Source organism: Cheilinus undulatus, linkage group 20 (genome assembly GCF_018320785.1).
Source record: "Cheilinus undulatus linkage group 20, ASM1832078v1, whole genome shotgun sequence".
Lineage (NCBI taxonomy): Eukaryota > Metazoa > Chordata > Actinopteri > Labriformes > Labridae > Cheilinus > Cheilinus undulatus.
Window position 1 is genome coordinate 19003722 of NC_054884.1, and position 11045 is coordinate 19014766.

At 39.9% G+C, this 11045-nt stretch overlaps 1 protein-coding gene across 2 annotated transcripts; it reads left to right on the plus strand.

The window, feature by feature from the left end:
* Nucleotides 1-302: 302 nt before the first annotated feature.
* Nucleotides 303-10409, plus strand: LOC121528235 (potassium voltage-gated channel subfamily A member 7-like). Of its 2 annotated transcripts, none has more exons than XM_041815562.1 (3): nucleotides 303-553; nucleotides 811-1558; nucleotides 8861-10409. In XM_041815562.1, the coding sequence occupies exons 2-3, from the start codon at nucleotides 896-898 to the stop codon at nucleotides 9761-9763; spliced, it is 1566 nt and encodes a 521-aa protein (XP_041671496.1). In that variant the 5' UTR covers nucleotides 303-553; nucleotides 811-895; the 3' UTR covers nucleotides 9764-10409. The 2 variants fall into 2 exon arrangements, with proteins under 2 accessions (XP_041671496.1, XP_041671497.1); XM_041815563.1 differs by having other exon boundaries at nucleotides 543-553; nucleotides 815-1558.
* Nucleotides 10410-11045: the final 636 nt, after the last annotated feature.

The window sequence follows — 11045 nt, forward strand, 5'->3', positions numbered from 1 at the left end:
TATAAACAATTGCATAATTTGTATGACCACTGAATAAATTCCATATTTTATTTTCTTATTAATACAAGATTCAATCATATCTTTGGAATAATGACTGGTACCTCTGTCAGTCAGTCAGAGCAGCATGCTTGTTAGAGATGGTTACACCATGCATGCAGTGCCAGGCAGAGGTGACATTTGATAGGAAGGTTGAAGGTTGTCTTGCCCCATAGCTGAAATGGAGGGAAAGGACAGGGAGGGGTTGCAGGGCTCTAACAGAGATTGAATTTCAACAGGACAGCATTCCCAAAAAAAATTTTTTAAGACAGACAACGTGAGACAGCAAGGGAACTGGACAAGATCGTGGATGTTCCTTGAACAAACAACTGGAAGTGTCCAACGTGGTAGAAGAGTTTTGCTGGACTGAAGGTGGACAACACAACAGAAGGAGGACTTTATGTGGCAGACAGACATGACGGCAGAGAGACAACAGACAACCGGATGAGACACAGGAGACGAAAAATGTGATTTTTCATCTGGCCATTACCCTCTGTCAGCAGCTGCTTTAAACCTAGTGAGTAAATGCTTTAGCACTAAGGGGGGAGGGGAGGGGGGTACCGCCATTCTTTGAATCTGTCATGTTCAAATTATAATGCCAATTTAAGATAAAATGATTGACAATTTATAGGATATAGGACATGTTGTTGGCTGATGTTGTTCATTTATTAAATTTTTACTGTACAAGAGACACTGGTGCACTATTTTCTGCTACTTAAAACATCTTCATTGCTATGAATTACTACTAAACCCAATTCCTTTTTCGTGTTTCAGACAGGGCTTTGTTTTAGTCCAGTCCTTCCCAAAATCCCCTGGAGAGTGGTTTTGTTTCGTTCCTTGACCTGGCCTACAAACAGGGATGGATGGCAGTGACCCCCAGGACGATGAGAGAGGAGAGAAAGACAAACAGCTGAAGAACCAGCTGAACAGCGAGGAGAAAGGAGAGAAAGAACTCAAAGGAAATGAGAAAGAGAAGAAGAAAGAGAGGCGGCGTTCTGGCTCTCTTTGGAGGAGTGGATGGGCACTGAGTGAAAGACTGGCCATCAACGTCTCAGGGATGCGTTATGAAACTCAGCTTCGCACCTTGGCCCAGTTCCCCGACTCCTTGCTCGGAGACCCAAGGCGTAGGTCACGATACTTTGACCCACTTCGAAACGAGCTCTTCCTGGACCGCAATCGGGCCTGCTTTGATGCCATTCTGTATTTCTACCAGTCGGGCGGGAGGCTTCGGAGGCCTGCCAACATCCCACTGGACATCTTTATGGATGAGCTGCTCTTCTACGAGCTGGGAGAGGACATCATGAACCGCTTTAAGGAGGATGAAGGGTTTCCCAAAGAGGAGGAGAGACCTCTGCCAACCAACCAAATCCAGAGAAAACTGTGGATGCTGTTTGAGCACCCGGAGTCATCTTCGGGCGCTCGCATCATAGCCATCATCAGTGTGATGGTGATTGTGGTGTCCATCCTCATCTTTTGTCTGGAGACGCTGCCTGACTTCAGGACTGAGAAAGAGGCACGAGAGGTAAGAAATGTCTTTGTTTAGAAAAAAACAGAGCAAGAGTAAAATATAGAAGGCTGACATTCTCTCAAGGGGTTCTGTAGTTTCTAAAGGATTGTATGGTTGAGATATTATCTTTTTAAACCAAACATTTAATTTACTAGATGGCCTTTATGTGAGTTGGACATTGGAAGGCTACAAATCATCCCTGTCTAGATAGTTTCAAACATGTTTTTATAATCAGTTTCACACAAATTAATCAGTATTTTTTCCCACAATCAATGTCTGGATGTATTGCATTGTAGGTTTGTATAGTACAAGAAGTTTGTCTTTTTCTTTTTCTGGAGTGCAAAGATAAAAGCATTATTTGGAATAGAAAAAAAGTAAACAGAAGACTCCCCATTGTAGAAAAAACTTACCAAATAAACCATGTAAATGCAAAATAATATGATATGAAATATGCACAATCTAGCAGTTTGGTATGTGCTGTTGTGTTTCAACAGTAATGTGCAAAAGTTGCCAAGGATGTACAAAAAGTAAACTAAAAATGTTTAAAGATAGTCTGCAACAAACAAAGATAAACCCCATCTTGTATAATGATATAAAAAAATAGGGCATTTATATCATATTGTTCCTGCAGTGAAATGTAGCTTTGACATGAATGCTGCACACATTTAGCTGTCTTTACTTGGGGGGAGAATCTCAGGATATTTCACGATAAAATATGATCCGATATGATGCAATTCAAAATACTTCCATATAATAATAATGATATAGTCAAAGTACAGGGGTTCTGTAATAACTAATCATTTTCCACCATCATATTAATTTGAATAACCCTAAAAAGGTCAAGTGCATGATTACTGGTAATATATTTAGTCACTGCTATTTGGTCACAGTCAGGACTCTTTACAAGCTTTCTCTCTTAAACTCTTTTTCATGGCAGTGGCATTATCCATCATTTTTCTGTCTGTAAACTTCTTCTTTGACCAATTAACAGCCATTTGCATTAACATTCACCCTCATTTGTGTCTTTTTAGATGCCACTGTGAGGCATCATGATTGAGAGGTTGAGTCAAATAGGTAGAGAAATCTGTTCAAAATTACAATCAGGATGATGATGTTTTGCTTCATCAATATTTTGTTAAACTTCTAGTCTTTTGGGTGAATAAGGTCAAATGACACCACTTTACATGTAAACATAGTAGTACATATCTGGGAGGCATTGATTCGATCCTGGTATCAGATATTGATCCAATAATGACCCAGATCTCTAGATGGGACGGAATCCTTGAGGCCAATCAAAATAGTCCAGGTCTGTGTTATTCTGTGATTACGACCTTAGATGTGTCTGCAACATCACTGTCGTCAGGGCCTGGGTAGGCCTGTACATTTAGCTGGATGGAGCCAACATAACATGAAGAGAGCTAACATATAGCTGAGCAGTTTGGATATTTTTCAGTCAAGATGGCATACAAAACTTGTTTGCTTAGTTGGCTGTGTTGCATGCATAAGATAAAATTCCAGTGATTGTTAAAAAAGCAAGAAAACACTTGGAACCATAGTGTATTTTGTCATAATAAGGTACTTCGCCCCGGCCTCCATAATTTAATAGTTGTGCGTTGTAACAACTCCTATCAGTGGACCCGATTTCAATCCATCAAAGAAATGCTTGATCAGTTTACTGACATTTCTAGAGACAATGACTGCAACATATAAAATTAATGGTAGTGCACAGCTTATAACATTTAACAGTGCTGCTAACGCAGGGTTCAGTGTGACAGCAGAGGGTGAGTGATGCTATTGCAAGTGGTACAAAGACTGTAGGGCTGAAAATGACAACAGATTTAATTCTTATGCATTTATTTACTTAGTGCTGTACAAATGTTGAAAAAGCTGATGCAGCCTCACACATAAGTGGTTCCCAGTCTCATCTTCACAGGGAGGAGTGCCAGTTACTACAACCTTTATTACAAAAATGTTGGAGCACGGTGGAAAATGCAATCTCGTGAACCCATACTTTATTCACAATAGAACATTATCAACATACAAGATATTGAAACTCAGACATTTTACCATTTCATAAAAATATTGGCTCATTTTAAGTCTGATGGCAGCAACATATCACAAAAAAGTAGGGGCAGGGCCAAAAAAAAAAAAAAAAATGAAAAAGTGGTACTAATGAAAAACCAACTGGAGGAGCATTTTGCAACTCATTAAGTTAACTGGCAACAAGTCAATTTTCAAAATGCTCCTTTTATACCTGGTCATGGGTATAAAAGGTTTTCTGAGATGCAGACTCTCTCAGAGGCAAAATTGGGCACAGGCTCACCCATCTACAAAAAATTGCATCTTAAAATTGTGGAATAATTTCAGAAAAACGTTGCTTAACGAAAATTGTGAAGACTTCGAATATCCCATCATCTCCAGTACATAATATCATCAAAAGATTCAGAGAATCTGGAGAAATCTTTGTGCACAAGTAACAAGACCAAAGGTCAATACTCATGATCTCCAGGCCCTCAGGTAGCACTGCATTAAAAACAGGCATATTTCTGGACTGGCAATCACTGCAGGAACTCAGGAACACTTACAGAAATCATTATCTGTCATCACACTTTGCCATGCCATTGACAAATGCAAGTTAAATGTGTATCATGTGAAGAAGAAGCCATATGTGAACATGATCTAGAGACGCCGCCTTCAACTCTGGGCCAACACTCATTTATAATGGACAGAGGCAAATGGAAAACTGTTCTGTGGTCAGATTAGTCAAAATTTGATGAGTTTGATGAATTGTACGACACTCAACACTTCACTGACTGGTCTCCTTGTTCCCCAGACCCTTCTACACAGTGGTAAACATGGCCCTGCCCTAACTTTTTTGAGATATGTTTCTGCCATCAAATTCAAAATGAACTAATATTTTTCATGAAAAGGTAATATATCTCAGTTTCAATATCTGATATGTTGTTTTTGTTCTATTGTGGATAAAATATGGGTTTATCAGATTTGAAAGCCCTTGCATTCAGCTTTTATTTACATTTTATACAGCGCCCCAACTTTTTTGGAATTTGGGTTATAATTTAACACTGGTATTGTACTGATACTGTCAGATATCCTGTGTCAGGTATCAGATCAGTATCAGAGCTTTAAAAAGTTGGATCAGACATACCAATCCAACCATAAACAGCAAATATTGCACATGTTCTATGTGACACACAACACTGATGAGTGAAATGAAGTAAAGAAGCCATGAGGCTCTTGCACAGTCTCTTCCGCCTCAAGAAATGTTACTTAAAAACTGATTTATGTCAGCACAAAGAACAGTTTAAAGTTGTTGAGTCAGATAAGATGCCTGATGTGATGTAAAATCTTTTGACTGGAAAACTATTCAAAGTTTCCCATAAAGTCAAAATAAATCAAAGTAGGTATGAGGTCTTGAATGGCTTGTTTATGACAGCCTTTCTCAAACAGAAATGTGATATTACGGGAAGCAGGTGTTTAGGTAAACACACACTTGGTGAGTACTACAGTGTGTTAAAAGGAAAAAGACTGGCATAGGGAAAAGTATTTGCCAATATGTCTGGAAGGAGACCAAAGAGAGAGGGAGAGAGTGAGGCTGAGAGAAGCTTATGCTGTGATTATTTTAGTCGGCTGTTAAATTTGATACACTCAGATTCAGGAAGCGCTAAAGGGTACAGGGAGTAGTGGGTGGGGGCTTTGAATACAAATAAAAGGAGAGGAGAGAAAGGGAAGACAGGGTGAGGAAGACAGTGAGGTGTGTTAATGAAAAGGTCACAGAAGTGACCGAACACAAACACAAAGGTGAGCCAAAGCCTTCCGGTGGCTTAGATCCGGAGACTGAAAGGTCTCACAGGATGAGGAGCATACGTCGGGTCATGTTAACACATTCCTTCAGGACTGCTTTGCTAGACCAGGCAGCACAAGGGGGAGTTGGGGAGGGGGTTACTGCCAGGAAAACTACTGTAACTCACTCCTGTCCAAGTCTGCAGCAGACCCACTGAACCGCATTGGCAATGCTACCCGGCTGCAGAGGCCGGGGGGAGAGATGGGGTAGCGACGAAGGTGGAGATGGATGAGGAGCGGCTCAGCAAGACACTCTCATGTTTCTCTTCAGAGATCTCACGGGGTTATATTTAGTCCTAGGAGAGCCCTTGGAGCGGATCAACACATAGACGTACACCTTTAGTAATAAACACTGTCACTGACCTGCTACTGAAAGTCAAAAAGGAATACTCCAGGTTTATTTCGACTACCCTGCAACTTTATTTATCACACATGGCCCATTACAGCATGCTACACTGATCCCTTATGATCTGTGTCATCCGTTTCACGCTTGATGTTATGTGTAAGATGCCTTAAACAGCCGCTATCCAGTGCTGGAATGTCGAATGTAACACCAACTGACACGGAAGATGGAGAGACAGGTGGGCTGAAAAGGAGATAGGTGAAGCTATGATTGAAATGTCAAACCGCAGATGTCAAGCGCTTTTATGATGTTGTCTAATGTGGGAACCAATAAGATGGTGGACGACATGCTGTAGCTCTACTTTATGAGAACATGAAACACTTTATAAAATGCTATGAAAATAATATAAAGACTAAGCATTTGATGTGAGGAATAGCTTTGTGAGAAAATGATTACCACTTTCAATACAGCATTCTAAATGTGAGTATAGAAAAAACATCAGCTACACCGTATCTAAATATATTGCATCATAATGACTGTCTTCAACGAGACTAGAGTCAGCTAAAGTCATCTTCATGATTTGTTATTATCAGCTCTCTGTTTACACTGATGAACCTATTTAGGTGTCACTCAGAGGCTCAAACATGTTTCTTTTTTTTTTTTTTTTTTTTTTAAGTGAACCCCTCCTGCTCTAAATATTGGCCTTGTTTCTGAAAGGGGGGGCATGCCCCTGCCCACTCAGGGACGATGTTTCTTTGGCATAAATAGGGTGTGGCTTTGAGTAAAACTGAAGAACAAACAGACTATTCAAAAACAGAAACTTTCTGTGGCCTACAAAGACAAACATATAACTTTAAGAACTCTAAGAACTTTGATAATGCATGGAAATAAGACAGGAGGGGAGTGGAAAATGTGAATGCAAGTAGGAAGGGGGAGAGCATTTGTTTTGGTCTGAAAATCTGCTCTGAATATATAATAATACCTCAGGTTTAGTGTAGAGGAAGCTGCTTTTTTAAACCACTGGTTTGCCAGCTACTGATTGAATTACACTGAAAGAGGTATAACAGCAGCAAAGCTAGGCTGTTTGATCTACAAAAGATACTTGGAAAAAAGTGATGCAATTGACAATGTCTACTACATGTTCTATAAGATTAGAGCAAAGTTTTACATAAAAATTACCATGAAAAACAGGGAAAAATTCAACTCAACTCAAAGGACACACAAAAACTCCACAAAATCAAATGCCTCACTTTACTGGAGAAAGTGCAAAACACTATATCCAAATATTTTTCACAGTGGCCTAAGAATCAACTTTCCTTTGACAGACCTGAGACCTATTTCTGTGCAATTATAAGAATAATGGGTTAATCTATTTAAAGCTTAAAAAAAAGACAATGCATTTTTTAAATGAATCCTAAAATTAAGAGTGAGCCAGCGGAGGCAGGCCTGGATCAGGGTGATATGTTGATGTTTATAAGATCAGTTAAAAGTATAGCTGTGGCATTTTGGGTTGACTAAACACAAAAAGAGACCTAAGTAACTGCAATGTTAAAGTGCATTACAGCAGTAAAATGTGTAGAATTAATAGTATAAATTACTACCTCTAAGTCATTGAAAGATAAAACCAATTTTATCTTGGACAGATGCTTCAAATGGTAAAAATGGGATTTAACTACAGATTTTATTTGTTGATTTAATTCAAAATCACTCTTCATCTTTTGACAAAGATTTGAAATTTTGGGTCTTATGTAAGGTAGCAGGGTTCAGGTCCCTGAGAGGAGCATCACAGGCTCCACAGGGGCAAATAACAATCAGTCCTGTTTCATTTTCATTAAAATGTGAAAAGTTCAGGGCCATCCAGGCTTTAACAACTCTTAAACAGTCTAGCAGATGTTTAGTAAAGCTAAAATCATTTATTTTTATAGGCATTTAACGTTGAGTGTCATCTGCATAGAGGTGGAAAGATATTCCATGTTTTTTTAAATTAACCCCTTAAAGCCTGTTGTATAATATTTGATACATACTTTTAGGATACCTCTACCTCATCAATATGATCAATAAATTACTAAAAAAATATTCTGAATACAATCTGATACATAATAAAAATGTCCTCAGGTCAGTTGCTCAGTTACCAAAAACACCTAATGTATCAAATGAGGTACAAAAAATATATAGGTTAAATTTTATAGAAATTATTATTTTTTGGATTTCAGTAGAAAGTGAAGTAAACATTTCAGTTCCAAAAAATTAGGATTTTCTGGCTATAATTTGTGTTTACAGGCTTCAAGGGGTTAACCCAAGAGGGAGGAGGTATAGGGAGAGAAGAACTGCTCCTAGAATGGAGCCTTGAGTTAAGCTGGGCATACACTGTGAGATTTCAAGCAGACTCTATGGCAGTTGTGGCAGAATGTCAAGTCATACTGTGTGGCTGAATCTCTTATGACGCACGGCCATCGCCATCGCCCTGTGCTGACACTATATAGTCCGATTGTCGTGCACTACCTGGGTGTTCACACTGTGTGAGTGAAGTCGGGACGGTCTGTGACAAAAATCTGCAGGTTCCTTTTTCAAAAAGTTTCACACAATGGGGATGAAGTGTTTCTAGTTGTGATCGGGTTGTTGTCAGCTGTCGTATTCCTCTGTACACAGCATGACAAATGACGCCTGATCTGACTGAATGCCAGTGCAACCTCTAAGTGAGTTGTGTGACTCAAAATCTGTGGCTAAATGGGATGAAATTCGCACAGTGTATCCCGGCTTAACTCCACAAGGGGCACAAGAGGAAACACAGTCACCAATTCTTACTCTGATACACCTCTAGAAGGACCTATACCAAATAAGGGCTGTTCCTCTTGAATCAGCAAAAATGCCATAAACATGTAGAAAAGTCTTCAGTTGTAAAAGTGCTGTTTTCTTTATGATTTGAGAGATAAAGAGAGGCTTTGAAGCTCTCCCTTCAAATTTAAGAAAAATAGTAGGGCAACAGAGCTACAGAAGTAGCTCTGGTTGGATTCTGTTTTGTTTTAAACAGTGCCAGTCTTGCTGTTTTTTCTCTTGTGTTTCTGCTAAGATGTTTTTTACCTTCCCTGTCTGTTCTGTGTCTTCTACTACAGGAATACTTTTACAAATACCACTCCCAGGCCAAGAATGTATCGGAGAACATGCCTCCTCCTCAGAGTGTTTTCCACGACCCCTTCTTCTTGGTGGAGACAATGTGCATATGTTGGTTCTCCTTCGAGCTCCTCATGCGCTTCATGTGCTGTCCGAGTAAGACGTACTTCTTCAAGGACGTTATGAACATCATCGACTTCAGTGCCATCCTGCCTTATTTTGTCACTCTGGGAACAGAGCTGGCCAAGGACAACGATGCCTCTCCGGCCACGTCTTTGGCCATCATCAGAGTCATCAGGTTAGTGAGGGTGTTCAGGATCTTCAAGCTGTCCCGTCACTCTAAAGGCCTCCAGATCCTCGGTCAGACTCTGAGGGCTAGCATGCGCGAGCTAGGCCTGCTAATCTTCTTCCTGTTCATTGGCGTCATCCTATTCTCAAGCGCCATCTACTTTGCAGAGGCTGACCACACCAACACGGCCTTTATTAGCATACCACACGCCTTCTGGTGGGCTGTTGTAACAATGACAACAGTGGGCTACGGTGACATGTACCCAGAGACCGTGTGGGGGAAGCTAGTGGGCTCTATGTGCGCCATTGCTGGTGTGTTAACCATCTCTCTGCCAGTGCCAGTCATAGTGTCCAACTTCAGCTACTTCTACCACCGTGAGACGGAGTGTGTGGATCAAACCGAGTACACCCACATTCAGACAAGCGTGTGGGAGGATGAGGAACCCGAGGGGGGGGCGGATGAAGGGGAGAGGGATACAGAGGGGGATTATTACGCAATTGAAGGAATCTGCAATCCTTTGAACGGGACTCTGCTGGGTGGACTGTGTGCGGGGCAGAGCCCAGAGTTCACAGGAGGAAATATGTATCTTAGGGAGCCACTGGTTACACAAGTGTAGTTTTGTAACATCAAATGACAAAAGTGAATGGAAAAGCAGGATGAAAGTTCATAAGTGTGTAGGTCCTGAGGAGAGGAGATGTGGCACTGATAAGCCTTCTTGAAACTTTTATTGCCTTCATTTATATTTATTACAACACCAGCTAGCCAAATGTTGCTAAAAGGCATTTTCTAAAATATAGCTTTAAAAAGCATAAAAAGACAGTGCGTTTTATATTCTCAGGGTCATGTGCTGTTATTTATTAATGAGCTTGTGTGAGATAAAGATGACTTTTTGAATGTCTGTTCTGTGATTGAAAACTACGATGTCTTAGTACTGTCACTTTGTCGCTTAAAGTTAAAGCAGATAGATTATTGCCAATAGAGATATCAGGTCTCATCAACCAAACACCAGCTGCAACCAATCAGATCCCTCGTAATCCAACCCGTCATTCTTTACATTCTTCTGTAACTTGTGTACAAAGTTCACATTTGTGTAATTTTGGTGTATGTGACCTGAGGTGACTGACACGACCTTTATCATGCTGTAGTACATCTCTGTTGTCTGCAGTGTTACAGAGGAACGTTTGAATGGCTGTGGCTACATTTCTGTATTTACCTGCTTACTTCTGCACTCAGAGTTTTTAATAAAGATTATATTTTATTTATTTTCTTAAACAGAGCTCTGTTCTTTATGCCTGTTAATTATCGAGGGAAAAGGGCTGTCACAATACCAGGATTTTAATCCCAGGAACTTTTAACACAACACTGTTAAAAAAACAGATAACTTCGATACCTGTTTGCAAACAACAGCCACAAAAGCATGATATTTATTGGTTAATTTCTTATTTTGATTAACAAAAAATTGCAAGCAAGTTCCTGCAAATGGTCTCAATTTCAAAAAAAAAAAAAAAAAGGAGATTTTTCTGTGAACCTAATTTTTTCATAAATATGCTTTGAGAGAAAATTGTGAGATACTTAGAAAATAAACCTTGTGGTATACTGGTTACACTGAAGTGACAAGTCAAGCCAATATGGCAAGTGAGGAAGGTTATGGATGGTCATTCGCGAGAAAAACTGGTTGTAAGAGGTAGCTTTATGTGAACGACAGGAGCCACCTTTTTCCTTTTCACCATTTCAGATATTTGTCTTTATTGGCTGTTATTCATTTGCACTTATTGCTGTTATTTATATTTGGCTTTGTTGCTGTTCTGGGATGCCCCCTGCTGTTCCGCAAGCTGATGTGGAAAGCATCAAGCAGGAACAGCACATGTTCCTGCTCTTCCAATGCCAATAAGGAAAGC